Source organism: Episyrphus balteatus, chromosome 1 (genome assembly GCF_945859705.1).
Source record: "Episyrphus balteatus chromosome 1, idEpiBalt1.1, whole genome shotgun sequence".
Taxonomy (NCBI): domain Eukaryota; kingdom Metazoa; phylum Arthropoda; class Insecta; order Diptera; family Syrphidae; genus Episyrphus; species Episyrphus balteatus.
Window position 1 is genome coordinate 31,701,341 of NC_079134.1, and position 26,370 is coordinate 31,727,710.

Below are 26,370 nucleotides of genomic sequence, written 5' to 3' on the forward strand. Positions count from 1 at the left end.
TTGTTAAACTTTTAAGTTTTAATGAAGACAAAAATACAATTTTCATAAAAAAAAGTCCTTTTCAAATTTTAATATTATTTTTCTTATGAATTCTTTAATTTTTTATGAAAAACCAAAGTAATTCGTACGAAATCCAAGTTTAAGCCCAAATTCTCTATGTAATTTATAGATCCGGAAATATCGGTAGGTACATATAACCAAAATCCGCCCTGATTTTTAAGAAGATCAGAAAAAAATGGGTAGCCGAAATATTGTTTTACTATCAACTTTCTGATTTTTTCCAGTGTATTTCTTGCCTAAACTTTTTATTTGAAGGTAGAAACAAAATGTGAATTATACAAATCAAAAGATAAAAATGTATGAAGAATCAGTTGATGCTAATGCTTAATGATGTTGATTGTTGGTAGTACGGATGAGTTGTTTCGACAAAATTATATGTTATGACGAATTAGATATTACGTTTTATTGTAAACTTTGGGTTCGTGGTTTAAGTACAAGAAATATAACTTGGTAAATGTGTACTACAAATATGTCCAAAACAGTGTGAAATGTAAAACATTTGATCAATACTCTTGTCAGTGTAGTAAAGATATTTCAACAAGATTTTGCTGTTGCAAAAAATAATAAAAAATAAACCAAAGTGGCAGAAATTAAATTTTTCAGATTTTATTACATCAGAAGTTTGGAGGTCAGAAAGTCCAGATTTTCAAGTTTTCAAGAATTTTGTATCTATACTTTCATTAATTGAAGAAAAAGTATTAGTTGTGTATATAATAAGATGAAAAATTTTGAAGTGAAAACTTCTTTAGTATCGTAGTGATTTGAAACAAGATGAAACGAAAACGCGACACGACTTCAACTTGTTATAACTTTTTTGTTTTAATAGATAGATGAATAAAATTTGTGCTGTAAATAGGTAATTAAAAAAACTATAAATGTACAAAATTTTAATTAATTTCATATTTAAAATTCTGAGATAACGGTAAAAAGATGTTCTTTTTCTACACATTTTATTTTACTTTAATACGCATGCTGATAAGATAACCTTTTATTTGATATATCACAATTAAACTTGAAAAGTGATTTGGTTTGAAAAAAAATAAGCTCTTTTTGTAGATGTTGTATAGACATGGACGATATCAATATTTTGAGCTGAAAAAATAAGCTTTCAGATGATATAAAATTAATATAGGTTGTCATATTAAAAACATGTATTTAAAGAAGATAGAATAAAAAATAGGTAGATTTTTTTCTTTTTTTTTGCAAGAAAAATTTTTTTTAAGGTTTCACTTCTACCACGTGTGAGTTGCACACATGACTTGTTTTAAAATTATACTGAGCATACAAAAAAAAAGTTGGCATCAAAAACAAATTTTTTTAATAATTCTTAAACAGCGACGATATGAAAAATTACAGGGCATAAGTCCACATTCTACTTGTTTTCCACCTTCTTGGGATATAACTCCATATAGTCTAAGATCCGGCCATAGGACGACCTACCCTCATCGTTATACCAGTTGAGAGTTATATTTTCTGAAAGCTAGTGTCTTAGGAAATAAATTGCACATGGGTTGCCAAGCGATATCCTGTCAAGGCATAGGGTTGCCAGGCCTTAAAGTTCATTTTTGCAAATTTTTGAAAATGCGACCCTGCTTAAATGGCAAGCCTAAGAGTTATAAAAAAAATATAATGTCATAGGAAATTTAATTTAAAAATTTTAATTTTCAGGATTTTTTAAAATTTGAAGTTTGAGTAGGGTAAACAAAGGTAAATTTAGAAAAAAGGCAAAAATCTATTTTCTAAACAAAACGTGATAGAAATAAAATTGAAATTGGAATCGATAGATATTATAAATATATGAAAGCCACACATACAAATAAAAAATGTAAAAAATCTACAACGCGAGATATAGTCTTTTTAGAGTCATGATACTCCAATTCGATATTTGAGAAATAATTCACCAAAAATCAGAATGAAAGATTTTTTAAATAATTTTTATGTGATAAGTTAGGAAAAATAAAATAACTTGACACGTGTCTGTCAAATTTTTAATTTAACTTTCCGTTTTTGCGAGGGGATTTTTTGAAAAGGAGCTTATTTTCGTATTTCAACATATTAAAGGAAAAAATCCCGTCATGGGACGACCTATCCACCTCATTATACCAGTTGAAAGCTATATTTTCCTAAGGGTAGTGTCTAAAGAAACAGTTTGCACATGGGTTGCCTAGCGATATCCTGTCAAGGCATAGGGTTGCCAGGCCTTAAAGTTTATTTTTCATTATTTTTGAATACGCCACCCTGCTTATACCCAAAGCCAAAGAGTTGTAAAAAAAATATTATGTCACAGGAAATTTAATTTGAAAATTTTAATTTTCAGGATTTTTTAAAACTTGAAGTTTGAGTAGGGTAAACAAAGGCGAATTTAGAAAAAGGGCAAAAATCAATTTTCTAAACAAAACGTGATAGAAATAAAATTGAAATTGGATTCGATAGATATTATAAAAATATAAAAGCCACACATACAACAAAAAAATGTAAAAAATCTACAACTCGAGATATAGTCTTTTTAAAGTCATGATACTCCAATTCGATATTTGAGAAAAAATTCACCAAAAATCAGAATGAACGATTTTTTAAATAATTTTTATGTGATAAGTTAGGAAAAATAAAATAACTTGACACGTGTCTGTCAAATTTTTAATTTAACTTACCGTTTTTGCGAGGGGATTTTTTGAAAAGGTGCTTATTTTCATATTTCAACATATTAAAGGGAAAAATCCCGTCATGGGACGACCTATCCACCTCATTATACCAGTTGAAAGCTATATTTTCCGAAGGGTAGTGTCTAAAGAAACAGTTTGCACATGGGTTGCCTAGCGATATCCTGTCAAGGCATAGGGTTGCCAGGCCTTAAAGTTTATTTTTGCAAATTTTTCAAAATGCGACCCTGCTTATATGGCAAGCCTAAGAGTTATGAAAAAAATATAATGTCATAGGAAATTTAATTTAAAAATTTTAATTTTCAGGATTTTTAGAAATTTGACATTTTAGAAGGGGAAACTGAGGTAAATTTAAAAAAAGGTCAAAAAGCTATATCCTTAACAAAGAGTGGTAGAAAAAAGATTGATACTGGAATCGATAGATATTGTTAAATTATATAAGTCACACATACAAACCAAAAATGTAAAAAATCTGCTACTCGAGATATTGACGTTTAAAAGTCAAAACCGTGAAATTCGATGTTTGAGAAATAATTCACCAAAAATCAGCGCGAAAGGTATTTGAAATAATGTTTATGTTATTAGAGAGCATAAATAAAATAACTTGACACGTATCTGCCAAATTTTTGATTTGACTTAGTTTTTGGTTCCTGTGTATTTTTGAAGAATTACAGATTTTTAAAATTCAATTCACTGTTTCGGTGTTATTCTTCAAAAATACACAGGAACCAAAAACTAAGTCAAATCAAAAATTTGGCAGATACGTGTCAAGTTATTTTATTTATGCTCTCTAATAACATAAACATTATTTCAAATACCTTTCGCGCTGATTTTTGGTGAATTATTTCTCAAACATCGAATTTCACGGTTTTGACTTTTAAACGTCAATATCTCGAGTAGCAGATTTTTTACATTTTTGGTTTGTATGTGTGACTTATATAATTTAACAATATCTATCGATTCCAGTATCAATCTTTTTTCTACCACTCTTTGTTAAGGATATAGCTTTTTGACCTTTTTTTAAATTTACCTCAGTTTCCCCTTCTAAAATGTCAAATTTCTAAAAATCCTGAAAATTAAAATTTTTAAATTAAATTTCCTATGACATTATATTTTTTTCATAACTCTTAGGCTTGCCATATAAGCAGGGTCGCATTTTGAAAAATTTGCAAAAATAAACTTTAAGGCCTGGCAACCCTATGCCTTGACAGGATATCGCTAGGCAACCCATGTGCAAACTGTTTCTTTAGACACTACCCTTCGGAAAATATAGCTTTCAACTGGTATAATGAGGTGGATAGGTCGTCCCATGACGGGATTTTTCCCTTTAATATGTTGAAATATGAAAATAAGCACCTTTTCAAAAAATCCCCTCGCAAAAACGGTAAGTTAAATTAAAAATTTGACAGACACGTGTCAAGTTATTTTATTTTTCCTAACTTATCACATAAAAATTATTTAAAAAATCGTTCATTCTGATTTTTGGTGAATTTTTTCTCAAATATCGAATTGGAGTATCATGACTTTAAAAAGACTATATCTCGAGTTGTAGATTTTTTACATTTTTTTGTTGTATGTGTGGCTTTTATATTTTTATAATATCTATCGAATCCAATTTCAATTTTATTTCTATCACGTTTTGTTTAGAAAATTGATTTTTGCCCTTTTTCTAAATTCGCCTTTGTTTACCCTACTCAAACTTCAAGTTTTAAAAAATCCTGAAAATTAAAATTTTCAAATTAAATTTCCTGTGACATAATATTTTTTTTACAACTCTTTGGCTTTGGGTATAAGCAGGGTGGCGTATTCAAAAATAATGAAAAATAAACTTTAAGGCCTGGCAACCCTATGCCTTGACAGGATATCGCTAGGCAACCCATGTGCAAACTGTTTCTTTAGACACTACCCTTAGGAAAATATAGCTTTCAACTGGTATAATGAGGTGGATAGGTCGTCCCATGACGGGATTTTTTCCTTTAATATGTTGAAATACGAAAATAAGCTCCTTTTCAAAAAATCCCCTTGCAAAAACGGAAAGTTAAATTAAAAATTTGACAGACACGTGTCAAGTTATTTTATTTTTCCTAACTTATCACATAAAAATTATTTAAAAAATCGTTCATTCTGATTTTTGGTGAATTATTTCTCAAATATCGAATTGGAGTATCATGACTCTAAAAAGACTATATCTCGCGTTGTAGATTTTTTACATTTTTTATTTGTGTGTGTGGCTTTCATATATTTATAATATCTATCGATTCCAATTTCAATTTTATTTCTATCACGTTTTGTTTAGAAAATAGATTTTTGCCTTTTTTCTAAATTTACCTTTGTTTACCCTACTCAAACTTCAAATTTTAAAAAATCCTGAAAATTAAAATTTTTAAATTAAATTTCCTATGACATTATATTTTTTTTATAACTCTTAGGCTTGCCATTTAAGCAGGGTCGCATTTTCAAAAATTTGCAAAAATGAACTTTAAGGCCTGGCAACCCTATGCCTTGACAGGATATCGCTTGGCAACCCATGTGCAATTTATTTCCTTAGACACTAGCTTTCAGAAAATATAACTCTCAACTGGTATAACGATGAGGGTAGGTCGTCCTATGGCGGGATCTCCTACTAATAGTACGATTATGAACTTATGCTCCACATTTTTTAGGATATAAGTCCACAAAAAAAAAAAAATAAAGTGTGCATTTATTTCTTCTCTCCATTATTGAAGTGAAAACTTCTTTAGTATCGTATAGTGATTTGAAACAAGATGAAACGAAAACGCGACACGACTTCAACTTGTTATAACTTTTTTGTTTTAATAGATAGATGAATGAAATTTGTACTGTAGATAGGTAATTAAATAAATTATAATTGTACAAAATTTCAATTAATTTCATATTAAAAATTCGGAGATAACGGTAAAAAGATGTTCTTTTCCAACACACTTTATATCTTTTGATCTAGTGCACATACAAATTTGATTTAAATTTAATACGAATGCTGATAACATAATAGTCCAAGCGGCGACCGTCGAGTTACTTAGCTCATAAGGTTAGAGGTTAAAATTAGTGTCAAATGAAAGATAAGTTGATACTGAAAATAAAAAAATAGGGTTGCCACTTCTAAAATGGGAACTTCCATGTGGCAACCCTATTTGAAAGGAAAAATTGTCACATAACTAATACATTCATATCTTTGTTGTTTGGCCAGATAAAAAAAAATTTGAAAAGCCAACCGAAAGCCAAAATAGTAAAAAAAAATAATAAAATAATATAAAGAACGTAACCCTACAAATGTGGCAACCCCATCCAAATGAAAACAACACTGACAAAAATCTTCTTTGAACAAAACAGTATAACTTTTTATGCACTAGAAAGCTAAACTATACGCCATATTTTAGATAATACTCCCTTCTATCTAAAAAATGTCGGGTGCCACCTCGCAAATGCAGACAAGTACTCGGCAACCCTACTAAAATGCTAAAAGACGCAAAAACCACTGGTTTTTTGGCCAAAGTGTATAATATTTGATAGAGTTAAAGGCTGTAAAATACATCATGTTTAGCTTAGACTCTCTTCTATCTAAAAAATGTCGGGTGCCACCTCGCAAATGCAGACAAGTACTCGGAACCCTATCCAAATGCTAAAAAAAACGCAAAAATCACTTGTTTTTTGGCATTTGGATAAGGTTGCCGAGTACTTGTCTGCATTTGTGAGGTGGCACCCGACATTTTTTAGATAGAAGAGAGTCTAAGCTAAACATGATGTATTTTACAGCCTTTAACTCTATCAAAAATTATACACTTTGGCCAAAAAACAAATGGTTTTTGCGTCTTTTAGCATTTTAGTAGGGTTGCCGAGTACTTGTCTGCATTTGCGAGGTGGCACCCGACATTTTTTAGATAGAAGAGAGTCTAAGCTAAACATGATGTATTTTACAGCCTTTAACTCTATCAAATATTATACACTTTGGCCAAAAAACCAGTGGTTTTTGCGTCTTTTAGCATTTTAGTAGGGTTGCCGAGTACTTGTCTGCATTTGCGAGGTGGCACCCGACATTTTTTAGATAGAAGGGAGTATTATCTGAAATATGGCGTATAGCTTAGCTTTCTAGTGCATAAAAAGTTATACTGTTTTGTTCAAAGAAAATTTTTGTCAGTGTTGTTTTCATTTGGATGGGGTTGCCACATTTGTAGGGTTACGTTCTTTATATTATTTTATTATTTTTTTTTACTATTTTGGCTTTCGGTTGGCTTTTCAAATTTTTTTTTATCTGGCCAAACAACAAAGATATGAATGTATTAGTTATGTGACAATTTTTCCTTTTAAATAGGGTTGCCACATGGAAGTTCCCATTTTAGAAGTGGCAACCCTATTTTTTTATTTTCAGTATCAACTTATCTTTCATTTGACACCAATTTTTACCTCTAACCTTATGAGCTAAGTAACTCGACGGTCGCCTCTCCGACTATAAACTTTTATTTGATATATCACACATAACGTTACGTGCTCTACAAGTTACACAATCTTAAATTGAAAAAAATTTTAAAATACCCAAAACACCTGTGGAGATCTTTTGGCGATGACCAGCTACTAGTGTAGGAAGTACCGTAATCTCAGTCTGGAAATTCGACATGGTTGACTTTAAAAAATTCGAACTTCTCTTGTAGACATCTTTGAAATAAGATTTATGCATTATTATACAAGGTGAAACAATAAGCTTTCACATGGTATAACATTTTTTATAGGTTGTCAAACAAAAAAATAGATTTAATAGCATGAGAACATAAAAATAAATTTTGTTTTGCTTTTTTTTTATGAAATTTCATCGAGTTTAAAAAATTCTAGCACTTTTTGTAGATGTCTCATAGGTCTGATCGATATATAATTTTGAGGTAAGACAAAAAGCTTTCAGATGATATAAAATTTATATAGGTTGTCATATAAAAAACATGGAATTGAAGGTGACACATAGAATAAAAATAGGTAGATTTTTTCTATTTTTGTTTTGCAAGAAAAATGATTTTTTAAGGTTTCACTTCTACCACGTGTGAATTGCACACATGATTTTTTTTTTTATTAAGGAATAGATTTTCCACAATCATCTGCAGGCATCAGACAATTTGGGCCCTGCAAACGATAGGATTTAGTGTAAATTCAAACTTGGGTGTATCCAAAGTTTCTTTAAATCAAGAAATTCGGTACATTTAAGAAAACCCATTTATAAGATTTAAAACATTATCTTATTTTTAAATGCAAAAATTATATACTTTTTTCATCTTTGTATGGCTTATGATACGTTTTGGGTTTCTTATCACTATTTTTAAAAATAACTTTTTGGTCTAATTACATTAAAAAGTATAAATCCATCCAAATCCAACCCAGATATTTTTCAAACCACATCGGATTACAAGATTAGATATTTTTAAAAAATTCCAGTTAGAAATTTCATATTTCATTAAAATATTGATTTATCAGATTTAAATTATAGAAAAAAATCCATGTAGGTAGTTCAACTAAAACACAAATTTTTTTTTATAATCAAATGATGTAGGTAAAGTCATGTGTGGTTGAGCTTTTAAAATAAATTTATTTAACGTAACTTTATTAATTAAACTGATTTTGTATTTATTTTTTTGTGTTTATTTTATTTCAAATCTGAAAAATTGTTTCTATCCTCATCGGTGTACCTGCCTAGTAAAAAGCAATATTTATCCATCAGAAAAAAAAATACCTAAACTCATCACCGTCGATTTTTTTTTGCAATTTTCATTTTACGCTAGAAAAATATCCAATTATTCTTATTTTTTTTTTGTCATCTCCCTTTTAACCTCCCTTTTTATAGATAAACATTCACCCTTTGCTGTTAGGTATATGTAGATTTTTATTTTTTTATTTTAATAAATTCTAAAATTCCATTCCCCTATCATTTTTCAATCTCTCTCTAACATTTGGTTATAAACAACAACAACAACAAACAAAATCGATTTCCTATCAAAATCAATGTCATTCTAGCTCTAACCGTGTGCAAGTAACAAAATAATAATAAAAAACAAAAAACCAAAAAAAAAAAAAAATACAAGTAACATGGAACAAAAAACAAATTCCTCACACATGAACAAGCTGAAAATTTGTGTAAATTGCGATAAGCGATTGGAAACGTTTATACACATCCCTCTAGATGGCGTATCAAAAAAAAAAAAAAAAAATTATATACATTTTACTCGTACTGACGTGAATTTGTCTATTTTTTTTTTTTTTATATGTGAAATCGAAACAAAAAACAACAAATTGGGTTTAAGTTTTTATGCCGCATGTAAAACAAATCAACATCCGTTCGACTTCACACATCACTGACTTAAACGGTACTTTTTTAAATGACAACAACAAAAAAAAAAAGTGTATCAACTTTTAGATTACTTCAATAACTGCACAGGATAAACCCACTCTCCATAACAAAATAAACAGAGTATGGGTATAATACAGTTTAAAGGAAATAAATATTTTTAAATCCTTGCTGTTTAAAGGAGTCAAAACTAAGTCGCTATTGTATATATTTAAAGTTTGTTTTTTCGGTCATTTATTTTAACGACCACTTTAAGGGAAATTTCAATATCGTTAAAAATGCCAAAGCTAACTGAACACATTCACTGCGGTACAAACTCCATTTTTGTGAATATACAGAGGTTACGGTGTGTTTTCGTCCTTAAAAAAGTCGGTTAAACGAAAAGGATGAAGATAATAATTTCTTATCTGTTAGTGCGAGTCAGTGATATTTAAATTTAGATACACACATAGTCTCGTAGACTCGTAGTCGTAACGTAGAACTTAACCTACCCTAGTGACATCCTTACAACATCGCATCGCATCACATCGCCCTAGTCGTCATCCTAGTCGTCGTCGGTGTCTTCTTTCGTTTTTTTTCGGTACATTCACCTATGCAAGGAGCACAAGGACAACATGACGTAAATTTTATCAAAAATAAAAAAAAAAAAAAATAGAAAAAAAAAACACCTTTAAAGAATCGTGAACAAAAATCGTATCTATTTTTATGGAAATGTATTCTGAGTATGTTAACCACAATTCGCATGGCATGTTGGTGGTGGAGACTGGGGAGGATTCTATTTTTTTTTCTTATTTTAAGTCACGTTTTTGTTATGAGAAATTTTTAAAAAACATCAAAACCATTCCAGTCAGTCATCCGTAGATTTACCGCCTTTTTAAAATTTTTCAACCTGTTCGGGGTTGTACACATCCTTCATTTCGCGTCATATTATTTTTGTCGCTCGGATTCATTCCTTTAGCTTGGCCGCTGCCAGGGACTCATTTTACACATCAAGCTAATGGAACACACAACCACAACTTCGCGTCCTCATCGTATTCATAATGTTTAGGAGGAATTTAGGTTAGTATCAGTGAGCTGTAAAGTATACGAAAGAAAGATACATAACTTATGTACATAGACGTAGTAGGTTTACCTAACGAGAATAGGTTTTTTTTTTGGGTAGACATGAAAGACATTCCTATTATATGATCAATATGATTTAAAGCTTTGAAATTTAAGACTTTGAATCTTATGACTGTTTAGAATGAAAAATATCGAAAATTATAACACGCGTGACAGTTTTCAAAAAAAAAAAAAGATGAAAAAAAGTTGAAAAAAGAGATTTAAGGAGACAGGAAATGCAACTATACATACTTCAAAGGCATTTGAAAGCTTTTATAAAGAAGAATTTTAAGACATGACGCGTTTAATAAATTTTGTATTTTATTCATTTTGTTTTAAAGCATCCCCAAGGAATCATAGCCGAGTAATTTAAGTACGTTTCTACTCTCTTGAAATATTTATTTTTCAAAGTTGAACATTTTTCAAAAATTAAAGCTTAAGAGCCAAAAACCCGTTTTTGACCTTGTCCCTCTTTTTCGACAGGGTTGGGAAGTTGTTTTTGACAATTTTCCAATTTTTTGAAATATGTTAGAAAAACTTTAAGCCAAAAAACTTTGGATTTTCAAAAATGGTGGTAGCCAAAAAAAAAACAGATTTGTTAATTTTTGTATTTGTGTATTTTTTGATAAAAGGAAGGAAGAAATTCGTTTGAATAATTGTATGCATGGAACTTCTCTATATTTTTGGAGCGCTTGGTTTCATTTTTATTATTTTTAAAATTTTGGAGCTTGAAACTAAGCTTCTTCTAAGCGATTTTGTGTATTTTTTTTAAGAAATTCAAAAGTTCCATTTGAAACAATTTTTTGGATATTTGTTTTTGGAAAAGGGGAAACCCGTGGACATTTTTGAGAATGTAAGAAAATGACGATGTAGGTATAGGTACTTTGAAAGTGCATTTTTGATTTGATGCTCTAGTTAAAAAAAAAACCGAAACTAGTGAAATCGAAAAATATTCATATATGTATAAAAAATTGTTTTTTTTTTTCCAATTTTTTTTTTAATTAAAATTGAAAAAAGAAAAAAAAAATATAAAAACTTAAAAATCGAAAAAATATTGAATTTATATATTCAAAAATTTACCCTAAGCATCATTTCAACATAAATAAGAGGGTTCTTAATTTTTTGAAAATTCAACTGAAGAGCATTTTTGATAGACAAATACAAATTGTTTGTGACCAAAAGTAAAAATGCTTGAGCTTAAGTATTTTCTTAATTCTTTAATATAAAACTCTCACAGGAGCAATGAAAAATTAAATAATTTATTGTCATTAATTGTAAAAATAACTCTGTTCATTTAAAAATCCACTAAATTTTAATATTACTTTGTTATCTTTTAATTTCAGGACCTGAAGGATGTAACTTATTCATCTATCACCTACCACAAGAATTCACCGATACGGACTTGGCTTCAACTTTTCTACCATTTGGCAATGTGATTTCCGCCAAAGTGTTTATCGATAAACAAACAAACTTATCCAAATGTTTTGGATTTGTATCATTTGACAATGCTGAATCCGCCCAGGTGGCGATTAAAGCAATGCATGGCTTTCAAGTTGGCACAAAACGTTTGAAGGTCCAGTTGAAAAAGCCAAAAGATGCCTCAAAGCCGTACTAGGTAGGTTTGAGTAAAAAAAAAAAAAAAAACATCACAAATAGTCCCACATCCAGTGCGGTGTAAAAAAAACAACAACAACTCATCTTATGTTTTATTCTTATTTGCTTCTGCTTATAATAACTATTTAATTTTCTTTTTTCAAAACTTTTTAAAAGTTTGTTGTGGATTTTTGTGTTTTTACTTAAAATAATGCTTATTTTTTTTATTTTAATCTATAAAAATATTATTTTATTATTATAATTTTCTGCCAAATTTGACGCAGTTTTGAAGTTTTTTGTTAGCGTTAATAAAACAAATTTTGCTTATTCTTTATATAAAAAAAAAGAACATTTTACTCGCGTTAATGTTAAATGTAACAAATTTTTCAACGTTAATTTATATATTATATATAACTCTTTATAACCACGGGTAGATACATTAAATGTATCGAACGAATACAAATCATTTAATGTTCAATGTATCTCTTCATGTATCTTATATTCTGAGACAAAATGTTGCAAATTTAATTATTACATTTTTTTTTCTTTAGTTTTTAAGTTTAACCAAAAAAAAAAAATATTACAAAAAAATATTTAAATTGAATTGAAACTAAACAAACAATGAATTTTTACAAATAACCAACGAAAAAATTAACATATTGATTATGATTTTGTTTTTATGAAGTTTTTACACTACAACAAACCTATTGAATTGATATCTTGATTTTTTTCTTATTTTTTATTTTAATTTTATAAAATATTATTTTCTTGTTAAATTTATCGACATGTTAAAAATATTTATACGCTTTTATGCCTGTATATACATGTTTTGTTCGTCGAATTAATCGAAAATATAAAAAAAAAAATTTAACTAGCTTTGAAAGCTTACAAAAAAATATTTAGAAAAAAAAACTAAATAAATAAATAAAAAAAGCAAATTGTTAAAAATTGTTTTTTGTTTTGCGTTGTATATGATTAAACATTCATCAATATTTATTTATTTGCTTATATATTTTTTTTTTTTGTTTCATTTTGTGAATTTTGTTGAACAAAAAAAAATCTAAAAAATATTTTTATGAATAATCTAATTTTTGAGCAATTGAAAAAAAAAATATGCAAGTAGAAAGTACAATTATCTATAATTTGTTCTTCTTTGTTATGAATAAATAAAGCTTTTGTTTCTCTTGTTTATGTTTTTGTTTTATTTTTTACTTTTTTTTTCATTTAATTTCAACTTTAAGTGCGATACATGCTTTTATCATTATGAAGATGCTTGAAACGCTTACAGCTTGACAGAATTTTTCTTTTAATCAAAAGCTTTTGTTTTGACAATTGAATCATTTATTTTCAAAACATAATAAGTCCACTTTTTCAAAATTCGTTTTTTTGACTAAATTGTTACTCTAGGGATAACCACGTCTATCTTCAAAATAATGAAGTATCTACAACATCTTTATCCGATTTAACAGCTAAGCGAAATATTTTTTTAGTATCAAAAACAGGAGAAGTCCCGGACTTATCATCTTTTGAAAATAAACAACAGCTTTTTTATGTGTAAATGCTATATTAAGGTACTGGCTGAAAATCTTAAGTTTAAAGAGTCTCTAAAGTTAAAGAAGCACTCCGGACATTATATTTTAATCTCAAATACAATTTTGTGATATACTGGGGATGAAAGCAAAATTGTGTACCCATTTTAAAACTAATTTCACATCCGTTTATTTTTAAAGTATGATGAGTCCAAAAGCGTTTTTATTTTTTATCTTTTGAACTATGTCTCCAAAAATTAAAATCGAAACGGTATTTTGTACCTAGGCAAAAGTTCTACAGAATATATTTTTTATAAATTTTGCTACACACATCAAAAGAAAATAGAACGTTTTTTTCTTCTCCTGCAAAATTTAAAATCATGGACTTATCATGTTTTGAAAATAAATGATTCAATTAATGAAAACAGTCAAACATTAAGTAAGGTCCGTCAAGATAGCACCCACACCCCCAAATTTCCAAAATCTGAGTATGCAATAATTTGTTGCTAATTTGTTGCTAATTAGTTGCTCTAATCCCGAATTTGTTGCTCCACCCTTTCCCCCTCAAAATTGATGGAAAAGGTGTGGGTGCTATCTTGACGTCAAGATAGAACCCACACCCATTAAAATCTCAACATTTAAAAAAACTGAGTACGCAATAATTTGTTGCTAATTTGTTGCTAATTAGTTGCTCTAATCCCGAATTTGTTGCTCCAAGATTTGACCTTGAAATGCACTTCAACAGTTTTCTCAAAAAAGCTAAATTCCCTAAAAATGAACGCACAGCGACAAAAAAGGTGTCAAATTAAAGGGCTTCTCAACACCTTTTCAAAAAAGTCTCATTCAACTTTTAAACCCATCACCTTCATGTCCAAAATGCATTGTGGAACTTTTGGAACATATCAAAACGTCAAGATAGCACCCACACCAAGAAAAACTTACAAATTTAAAAAAATAAGTATGCAATAATTTGTTGCTAATTTGTTGCAAATTAGTTGCTCTAATCTCGAATTTGTTGCTCCACCCCTTCTCCCTTAAAATTGATAGAAAGGGTGTGGGTGCTAATTAGCAACAAATTAGCAACAAATTATTGCATACTCAGATTTTGGAGATTTGGGGGTGTGGGTGCTATCTTGACGGACCTCATTAAGTAACCTATCAAAATATTTTCATAAATTAACATAGCTATATAACAAATTCAACAATTAGGTAGGTACCATAAATTTCAATGTTTAAAAAGTGTAGTTACCACATTTGGCTTTTAAAAGGTCAAATATTTCTTCTTCTTCGGATTTTGACAAAAAAAATTGTAATTTAGGCTCTCCCAATTGTATGGTATAGTATTTCAAAAGCTTGCAGTTTTATAGCATTTTAATTTCCATTATGTTTAAGATACGGACCTTTCCATTTAATACTATGACTTAAACCATCTCGTTCTAGAAGTCATTTACCAAAAATAGAGCCATATTTATAAAAAAAAAGGATTTACATGAAAAATTAGTTTTTAACTGTATGGGTCTATATTTTTGTTGAATTATGCGGACGGAGACCTATCACGTTTTTTTTGAAAGCTTGTTGTACTGATTATTAGTGATAGGAACTATCGAATGATTTGAACTATCGATAGTTAGCCACTGAATGATTTGAACTATCGAATAGTTCATTCATTCATTATTCATTCGAATAAAAACTATCGAATAAACTATCGAATAAAGACTATCGTAAAAAAATCTATTCAAATGAAAAGACTATCGTTTAAGAAAACTTTGTGAATAAAAAACTATCGTATAAAAAAAACTATTCGAATGAAAATAGTAACTAAACTATTCGAATGAAAATAGTAACCAAACTATATGAATGAAAAAACTATCGTACAAAAAAAATCTTTTCGAATGGGAAAACTATCGAATAAGAATAATATTCAAAAGAAAATACTATCAAATAAACAAAAACTATTTTAATGACAAAACTATCGTATAAAAAAAACTATTCCAATGAAAATAATAACTAAACTATCGAATGAAAAAACTACTCGAATGAAAATAGTAACTAAATGAATGAATAAATGAATGATTTAAAACTATGGAATGAATGAATGTTTTACAACTATCGATAGTTTGATTGTGTTTATTCGATACTTCCCATCACTACTGATTACAAAACATTATGTAGAATTTCCGTAACACCCCCAAAAATATTTTTTTTGACCCTCATCGATTGCAAAAAATTCCAATTGAGGGTTAAAGGAAACATATCTGTTAGTTTTGCACCCGTTCAAATTTCTGCCTGTGTTCATATAATTTAAAAATATAAGTCATACACCTCTATTGCAATTGTCAATTATGAATTGATAGTTCGTCACGTAAGTTCTTATTTGTCCTATAAAGCCAAAAATTAAGCTTTTAAACTTCAAAATGGTGGTTTGCTTTTTTTTAACCTAATCACAGTAATTTGTATGTTTTTTTAAAGATTAGTTATTTTCCCAACCATTTATAAAGCAATTTGCATGTTATGGTTTTTCAATATTGATATAAAAATAATCATTTTTAGCAAAAAAACAAAACCGACTTCCATGGATCAAAACTGGGTTTTATGGTTTTTAAAATAGTTCCTATGGATAAAAGTGAACGAAATTGAAATGGGACCACACTGCAGCCACCAGCTTTCCAATACAAAAAGAATTATCAAAATTGGTTCACTCAGTCCAAAGTTATGCGGTAACAAACATAAAAAAAAAAAAATACAGACGAATTGAATACCTCCTCCTTTTTGGAAGTCGGTAAAAAGTAGTAAAATGGAAGACATAGGACCTGTTCATACAGTTACTAACACATGAAAACCCAAAGCTAAAATTTTTTTCCAGTGGAATTTGTATTAAATAAAGGACACAAAAAAAAAAAAATTAGGGAACCAAATATTTTTTTTTAAATCGAAACTCAATATCTTTATTTGAGTTAAAAAAAAAAAACGAAAATAATATAGTTAGGTAGCGTGTTTATAAATTTAAAAATTAATTTAAAAAATAAAGAAACCTAAAAAAACGCAATTCTTATATTTATATTGTCTTATATTGTCTTTAAGTCAATTTTTCAAAACATCCTTATAAAGTTGGGCACCTTCGCTGTTATGCATACAGGAAGCATATGGATGATGTCCTTCTTTTTTTTTCATTAGATGTGGTTACATAAGTATTAAGCAACGACTTTTGGCAAAGACTCCAAATTTTGAGTATTTCGCCTCTTCCTAGGAAGATCTAATATGATCTAATATAACGCAAAGTTATTTTTTGTAAAAAATATAGGTAACTTCATTAGATATAGGCCTTTTAAGCACAAATTTTGCATAATTATAAAGCATGTATTTCTCCTACTCCATACAAAAATTTGGTCTATAGGACAAAATCATTTTTTTATATCGAACACTAAAAGAGAAAGAACGATGCTGATTGCAGCAATCAAAAGATTGCATTGTGATCGAAAATAGTATATGATAGCATCTATAACTTATTTTCAGCAAAAATAGTCTGTAGGACAAATAAGAACTCACGTGACGAGTTGACAAAAGTTGAAATTAAATTCTGGCTGTCATAAATTGTAATAATATTGATAAAAATTACTGTAACATTAACATAGTAATTTATCAAATTCATAATTGACAATCGTAATAGGGGTGATAGTCATCATACATTCTCTTGTTTCTCAACAACTATAGTCCTTAATGGCTTAAATCACCATAAGACTAAAAAAAAAGAGTGTGTGTACACATGTACACGCGACTGAAGTTATACTTCTCATTCAGTATATGTAAATGAATTTCATTTGATATTTTTAATTTCTATTATTAAATTAATTAATCCACACATCGTTTTTTTACATTTTTATCAAGTGAACAATAAATTAATTCTTTCATCCTCCTTGCGTCCATGTAGTTTTCAATTTATTCTGTGAAATTTACACATGTTGTGCGGTTCAGAACGTACGGTATACGCTTAACGAAACTAAATGAATTGAGCATAAAATGTGCGATATGGTTATTTTATGAGAATTGTGTGTGCTTCAGCACTAGTAGTAGCAATATGGAACTTGCAGAGTTGCTACAAAGCTCAAAAGTGAGCTGAGCTCAGCTCACAGCTCAGCTCAAATTTTGAGCTAGCTGACTTTTGAGCTATGTACCATAGCTCAGCTCATTTGAGCTGAGCTGAAAGTGAGCTGAGCTGATGGTTGAGCTGAGCTGTTGGGTGAGCTAAAGTAAAGTGAGCTGAGCTGAGCTGTGATCTGTGAGAGGATACATTGATTTTTATTTGGAAAGTATAATGAAATATGAAGATATTTTAAACTTTTATAAAACACCATAGCTCAAGATGTTTGGTTCTAGTTATTAATGGAATTATTTTAACACATGGATATTTTTATAAATAAAACAGATAATTTTTCGTGATCTTTCTCTTGGTTTTTTTAACCCTAGAAAGATAATCATAATATACGTCTCAGAGACGTATGATTCTAAAAAAGATTTTTGGTCTTATGTTAACACTTTTTGTCATATTTATTTAATTCATTACTTAGATTATTTTAAAGAAGTGATATAATAAATCAAATCAATTTAACAAAAACCCAGAAATTTGAATTGAATTAGATAAAACAGTTTTTTACACGGCATACGTCTTACAGACGTAGATTATCTTTCTAGGGTTAATAGTAAATAGGTATATTTCTATTTTTTTAGGGTCAATTTTTCAATAGTCAGTTAAACAGTCAGTTAGTACTTATTCCTAAGGATAGAGAAAAAATCAATTTTTCAACAGGCAGATATAGCTTATTCCTAAGAATAAATCTATCTGCTTCTTTCAGAGACGAATAAAATTATTCTAAGGAATAATCTCAATAAAAATATTGTGTCAGTTGTCAAAGCTGTTTTGAAAGAATTTTGAAAAAAATACAGTGGAAAACAAGAAAACAAAAACAATCATGTATAAAAATGACGTTTAATTTTAAATATTTTTGAATTTGACAATTTTTTTTCGTTATTCTGTAGAATAAATTATTCTTGATTGAAAAATTCAATGTTTTTATCTGATTGTTTATGAGCCTAATAACTTTATTCGTCGAACAGTTAACTGACTGTTTATTAGAAGATTGAAAAATTGGCTCTTAGGGCCAATTTTTCAATGGTCAGTTAAACAGTCAGTTAGTACTTATTCCTAAGGATAGAGTAAAAATCAATTTTTCAACAGGCAGATATAGCTTATTCCTAAGAATAAATCTATCTGCTTCTTTCAGAGACGAATAAAATTATTCTAAGGAATAATCTCAACAAAAATATTGTGTCAGTTGTCAAAGCTGTTTTGAAAGAATTTTGAAAAAAATACAGTGAAACACAAGAAAACAAAAACAATCATGAATAAAAATGACGTTTAATTTTAAATATTTTTGAATTTGACAATTTTTTTTTTGTTATTCTGTAGAATAAATTATTCTTGATTGAAAAATTCAATGTTTTTATCTGATTGCTTATGAGCCTAATAACTTCATTCGTCGAACAGTTAACTGACTGTTTATTAGAAGATTGAAAAATTGGCTCTTAGTAAAATATTTCTTTTTTAATCATAAAAAAAATCAGGTACAATCCGGTTTTACGACTTTTTTCAAAATTCCGAGAAAATCGCGTTTGAAAGTTGGGGTAAATTTTTTTTTCGAAAAATCCCCGAATCTTTGAACGCTCCTGGAAGCTAAACCGCTTGAGAGCAATTTTTGGGAGTGGTGCCAAATGATAGCTTGTGTCATGGGCCTACGCTTTGCACATTATCAGATTTTTAAAAAATCGCCTTCCATGTTAAACCGCCACATCATGCCTTTTTTTTTCAGAATCGGGCTTAACTTTTTTTTACCTTTAAGTTCTCCTGGTTTGAGAACGCGTGTACCTACAGGGATGGAAGTTGTACCCAAATGTAGGTTAGAGTCCCCGCTACCTTTTGGCATCAAAAAAAATTTTTTCATTTTTTTCAAAATTCCGAGATATAGGCGTTGCAAGGCTTTGATTTAGAGACAGGTCAGTGGTGCCATATGAAAGCTTATATTCTCAGCTACCCGAAAGTGGTATAATCCGGTTTTTCGATTTTTTTCAAAATTCCGAGAAAATCGTGTTTGAAAGTTGGGGTAAATTTTTTTTTTCGAAAAATCCCCGAATCTTTGAACGCTTCAGGAAGCTAAGCCGCTTGAGAGCAATTTTTGGGAGTGATGCCAAATGATAGCTTGTGTCATGGGCCTACGCTTTGCACATTGTCAGATTTTTAAAAAATCGCTTTGCATGTTAAACCGCCACATCATGCCTATTTTTTCAGAATCGGGCTTAACTTTTTTTTTACCTTTAAGTTCTCCTGGTTTGAGAACGCGTGTACCTACAGGGATGGAATTTGTACCCAAATGTAGGTTAGAGTCCCCGCTACCTTTTGGCACCAAAAAAATTTTTTCATTTTTTTCAAAATTCCGAGATATAGGCGTTGGAAGTTGGGGCGCTCACTTTCAGCTCAGCTCACTTTTAGCTCAGCTCAAATGAGCTAAGCTATGGTACCTAGCTCAAATTTGAGCTGAGCTGTGAGGTGAGCTGAAATGTTAGCTTTTTGCAACCCTGGCAACTTGCCACATGTAACTTGCCACATGCAACTTGCCACACGCAATTTGCCACATGCAACTTGCCACACGCAACTTGCCACATACAACTTGCCACATGCAACTTGCCACATGCAACTTGCCACATACAACTTGCCACATGCAACTTGCCACATGAAACATGTAACTTGCTACGTGTTGTGTGTTTTATGTTTGCCGTACTGTGGCGTACTGCATTTTTAAATACTAAAGTACTGCGTACTCTAAAGGTGAAACGACAGCCCTGCTACCCAGGGTGATCGCGTCATAATCCCTTTGACATTCTTGTCAAAAAGTAAATTTTCATACCCACCCTCCCATAAGAAGTATAACTTCAAAAATTTGGGTATTTTTCGAGATTTTATGTTTTATGTTTTTTTTTTTTGACAATGGCGTAAGGAACTTCTGTCCGAAAACGGAGAATGTTCATTGAGCCATAACAATACACGGTCTCTTATTACAAAAATCCTGGCATTGACGATTTCGAACAAATTGTGTCAATCGTCCTTCAATTTCACATTGTCTTTGTCTGTTATATATCTTTCATTAAAAGAAATCTACTCAGAAATGTACCATTTGATTGAAGTAAAGCTTAAAATAAACACAAGACAATTTCTTTTTATTTTCTCTCTCTTTTTTATCTTTTATCTCTTTTAATTATCTTATCCCTGATTTTCGTCCTTTGATATACTCAAGATCAAATAGTTTAATTTGTTTTTAAGTAAAATGTATATTCTTCTTTTGTATTTATGTTTTTGTGTAAATTCATATCATTGAAGTTTTATTAATTATTTACATTATTTCATTCAATTCATTTGACCTGATGCTGGAGGTAATTTTACTTTACGAAATTAAATAAATTAATATTGGCCCTTTGGCAATGAGTCGTAGTTACATAATAATAAACATTTTTCTGTACAAACATGATAGCAAAAGATTAATCTTGTGTTAAATTTTAACTAGGTCAAGGTTCAATTTTGTAAAATAGAAAGCACTATCCATTCTTTGAATGTTCCAATTAATAAAACTTCACACAAAATCGAGATTTTTGAAAAAAGAGCGCAGAGGTACGGGTTTCTTAAATATTTTGTAAAATTTTGGATTTCCTTATCAGTCCCGATATAAGGATTTTGGAATTTTTGGGTCTTGGAATTATTTTTGAACTTTTAGGTAGGTACTCTCATGGTTTTTCGCTTAGAAAATAATCAAAACCTTTTCAATGTTGGATCCAAATAACCTACATTTATGCACCTACTCATACAATATTATTAATTAATTGGTATTTTTTTTTTCTGTTCCACTTAAATTTCTTTTGTTAGAAATAAAAAAAAATAAAAAAAAAACTCATTTAAATTAATCTCATTTGCTGAATGAACACTCAACAATGCTGTGATTAATTATCGTTTGTAGAATTAAGAGTTAAATCACCACTCGGTTCGGCTCTCTTCCTCTATTTTTTGTTCTCTCTTTTGTTGGACGCGAAAGTGAGAAAACCCACGAGCCACCAGAAACACCACGACCACCACGAGATACGAGAACAAAAGATGAAGTAGAGTTTGCTCCATTCTTTTTGGATACACTCCACCACAACCAACGGCTTCCATTAATTAATTCTACAATCCGGTTTGTGAATATAATTAGTGCTCTCTGTGCCATGAAACACTGGCAATGGTAAAAGACACAGCAATAGAGAGCACCCTCTCGCTCCACTCAGGTGTTTGGTAAAGGGTTTTGTATTATTTTCATCATGGAGAATGGTAGGTATATGTGGCTCACACAAAAGCCTTTGCCGGAGCCGCCTCTATCTCAGTTGTGTTATTTGGCAAATGTGATCCTTTTTTGTCAGGAGGGGGTAAAGACCCCCCTGCATGGTGTGAAATATTTAACTCGAATTCAAATTTAACCACGCGCAACAAGCAATTATTATGAGCATCGGAATGGTTCGAAAATTTAATTTCGAATGCTGCGTAAGGGTAAATTCAATTCTTCATTTCCATCTTCCAAACCCCCCGCTTCGCTTTGAGGGCTTAGTAGAGGAGGAGGAGGTTTGGGTGTCTAACACTTACCCATAATATTAGTGAACCTTCTCGTCCTTTAGTCGTCCTTAGAAATAACACACACACACAAAAGGGGCTGGAAACAACAACGGTAATCTAATAAATTGCTGAGGAGGTAGAATTCCCACAATGCGAATACAGAACAAGGACATACACAAACACACACACACAAAAAGCTATATAGGATTCCCCGGGAACCTGGAAACGCAACGGGTAAGCAGCATTAATCAATCGCAAGACACCTACTCGAAGTTTTGAAAATTTAATTACTCGACTCGGCCTCTGGCATTTCTGACATTTCTCATTGCGGTGGGTTTTGCCTAAATAACGCCTTCTGACTGTCGTATAGCACAGCGTCGTCGTCGTAATAAATTGTACGTCTAATGAAATATCCGGTGTGTAACATCGGCCAGCTGTGGTGGGCAAATGAAAAAAAAAAAAAAATTAAGTGTAGAATTGGAATCATTATAGAATCTCAGTTGTTTTGGGTTGGGGGTTGGAGTTTTTTTTTTTTTGGCAAAAATTGGAGGAGGGTGTTTTGATGCTGACAGAAGATTGACTATAATGAGAGATTCAGGGGAGAGAGATGATGGAGAGAAGGGTAGGTTTTTGAATTGTATTTTTCAAAGTTGGAATTTTGTAAATTCTAATTTATTTTCCAACAACTGTCAACGGAAGAATGCAAAATATGAGCGGATGTTTGTTTCATTTTTATATTTTTTTGCTGGCTGGTGGTGAGATAAAATTTGGCGGTTAAGGGTGGATTTGAGTTGGGGGTTGGAAAAAATGAATCAGCAGATTTTTTTTTTCAATGGAAATTTATTATTAAATTTGCTGTTATCTTATTTGTTTTTTTTTTTTTTTATTTTATTTGACTTTATATACCTATACAAAATTTTCACTCAATATACAACACATAAATTGGTAGGTAGGTATGCCGAAAATGGAGATAAATTCACTGTGTGAGAGAATGATTTGGAAAAAATAATTACAAGCAGGAAATTAAACTGTGTGCGAAAAGGAGGTATCATCAATCTGAATTTTATAAAATTAAATTTACAACCGCAAAATATATAAGAATAGCTTCTGCTGGAGAGCAGAGAGAAATGGGAAAACAATTTTAATGTGGAGAACATTATTTCAGATTCCAATACTTTATTTGAATTTTCCAATAAAGTAGTACGGTTCGATAAAGGAAATTTATGATCGGAAAAATTTTAATCAAAAAAAAAAGAAAAGTAATTACAAAAATTGAAATAAAATGTACTAGACTGTATTTATTCCAACCGAAAAACATAATGAAAAAATTTAACTACTTGACAACAAAAAAAAAGTTTCTTTTAAAGCTTGGTCAATGTAACCTTCTCATACCTATAATGCAGTAAGCATGTAAAGCTTGTATTGCAAGCAGTAAAATGCATTTTTTTGGAAAGGTGTTTAACCTTGATTTTTTCTCGAAAATCCAAAAAAAAGGAAAACATTATTCATTTTTTTACCTAAACGCATAGGCAAATAACTCAGACCAAATAATTAGACCTCCAAGACACTTTTGGTTTTCAGTTTTGAATAGCGTGTAAAGAGACCTTTCTTTCTTTCTTTCTCACTCGATGAATTCAGAGGAAATTTTTTAAAAAATGCTTTTTTTCGGCATTTTTGAAATTTCTTTCTCGAGTAAAAAAAATCATAACTTCCACAATTTCAAACTGATTTTGATAAATAAAAACTTATTTGATTCACCATAAATATAACAATAAAACTGTTAATAAAAAAAAAAAAAATACAAAAAGTAGCTTAAAACGGTCTTCGAATTCTAAAAAAACGGGGAAAAATGTAGTAGGTACTTTGAGATTCAGTCTATTGCATCTACACCCAATTTGGTGGTTGAAATTTTGAGGGACTATGAGAAATTTCAAGTGCTGAAATGTAATGTACTCAGTATTACCTACAACCTCTGCTGGGTCACTTCCAAAGTAATTCACATGATTTTTATTTTGTAACACAGTGTAATTATTTTTAGGCTAGATTTGATCGTATTTTTAGGAGTGACTTAGTCCACTTTCATTTAAGGGCACATATATCTTATATATCTGTTTAGTTTATATTCAATGAAAAAATAAATAAAAAAATTTAAAAACAAAGTCCAAATAGTGCCAAATTAGTAAAACACACTTTTAGACCTCTTATTTTTTTAATTAACAAAATTTTGACTTACAAAAAAATTGAAATAAAAAGTAGGTACTCGTATAATTTTCAATTAAACTGAGTACTTATTTATATTTCCTGCGAACTACAATATACCTACTTTTCTAATAGATTCTGATATTTAAATCTGTGATGATAAATAAAGGTCACTGTCTTATCAGTTTAATGTTTTTTAATTAGCATTTAATTGATTTGAATAGTTGTTGTGTCGTGCTTTATAGCAAACTCATGGTATTGTGTAAAAAAATTGTAGGTATGTCTTATCACTTAGAAATAGTTTGGAATGGTTATTGTGTTTCTTATAAATTTGGCGCGATCCAAATGGTCAGCGACACTATCTATCATAATAGATAGGATGGCTGTTTTTGTGTGTCTCTTAACAGCACGATGCTTCTTATTTGTGTTTAATTGATTTGAATGTAAACAAAAAAAAAAACAAATTGTACACGGTTAAAAATTCTGGAGTACCTATTTTTTAATAATTTTTGGGTTACATATAGGTCTTCACCAGAAATGTATTACAATTTAATACATGACAAATATTAAAATTTTTTAGTTAATACAAAATGTATTAGAATTTAATACAGTTGTATTAAAAAATAATACAGTTTAAAAAGATGTATTAAATTTCAAGTATTACACATTAAAATTTAATCTTTTTATATTGATTTCTAATAAGAATTCTATCAAAAGATAATACAAAATATTTAAATTCAATACTATATTATTTAAAGTTAATAAAATGTATTCTTTTTCCAAAATTCATTACTGAAAATAAATATTTATCATAAATAATATAATAATAAAATAATGGTTATATTTAAACTGTGGCATGTAAAATCTTATTGCCGACCAAAATTCATCTGCAATGTATGCATTTTGCTTCGAAAAAAACACAAAGCGCCTTCAAATTAGTACCAATTTACAGTTTTTGATTTAATTTTTTTTTTAGAAAAGGTACCTCAAACAATGGATTTTTTCGTTTTTTAACATGGCTGCTGGCGTCGTTTGATTAAAATTTAATATTCTTGTATTACAATTTAACACTTTTTATATACATAAGTTTTTAATAAATTTGTATTACATTTTAATACAATTATACAAAATTATTACAGATTAAAAATAATTTTAAGCATTAAAGCATTAAAATGTAATATTTTTTTTATTGCAAATTTCTTTAATACAAGCGCTGTATTAAAAATGCTCCAGAATTTTTAAACGTGTATCATGGCTTATCGCATAGGTACTCGTAGTATGGTATTGTTTAAAGGTAGTATTGTGTTTTTTTTTTAATATTTAATGATTTATATAGTTTATAAGGTTCTCGCTGATTTAAATATGCCATACTATCGCTATGTGATAATACATGACACAGTTTTTTTTAACAACACCATACTACAAGTACTAATGCGATACGACATGATACAGTTATTTTTTTCTTTTGTTTACTATTCAAAACAATATCATCAAAAAAGTTACAGCTGGCCATTAGACACGCGGCACCAGGCTGTGGTGCCTCTATATTTTCCTATTATAACCACAAGTTTTTTTTTTCAAAAACGGATTTATTTGAATTTTTTTGTATAAAACTTCATGGTAATACCTAATCTTTGAAATTAAAAAAAAGGATCTTTTTTTTAACCTGCCATATAACCGTCTTTTGATTTCTGATTTTACCTATTTCAATTAAATTTTTTTGCTCAGAAGCGTTAACCCTCTACTGCATGAATTAACATTAGCGAACGAAAAAATTAAAAAATGCTTTACATGGGTTCTTTGGGTTGTTTCAAAACGGTTTTCATTAAAAAAATTTGTTTAAATTTATTTGTTTAAAAAATTTGTTTATAAGCCAAATTTGGCTTCGGGGTAAGAAATTTTACTAATTTAATTTATTCAGATTATGAAAAGAACACAATTAAAAATATCAAAATAAAAATATTTATCATTTAAAAACAAAATAAAGTAAAATAAATACATTGCATTACAAAAGAATAAGAATTTTGCTCATTTAAAGACAATGAACCGAAAAAAGCAATTTGTTTTTGTCCGTTATATATATTTTTTCTTGTTCAAATTCTTTCCACTGTGGAAGTAAGTCTTGCTCCAACATTTTCACCCACTCCCAGATCTTACAAAAACTAAAAAGTAATAAAATGATTGAAAAATATTATAGGTGAT

General features: G+C 29.5%; 1 protein-coding gene across 10 annotated transcripts in view; it reads left to right on the forward strand.

Moving 5' to 3' along the window:
* Positions 1-26,370, forward strand: part of LOC129907830 (CUGBP Elav-like family member 2) — a 473,931-nt gene that overhangs the window by 445,406 nt on the left and 2,155 nt on the right. For 9 of the 10 annotated variants that reach the window (XM_055984222.1, XM_055984215.1, XM_055984218.1 and 6 more), the window contains one exon: positions 11,508-11,980. In XM_055984222.1, the coding sequence (XP_055840197.1) occupies positions 11,508-11,779 (272 nt within the window). In that variant the 3' untranslated portion in view covers positions 11,780-11,980. Of the gene's footprint in view, positions 1-11,507; positions 11,981-26,370 lie in introns of those variants that run through there. The other variant, XM_055984216.1, reaches the window with a different exon arrangement.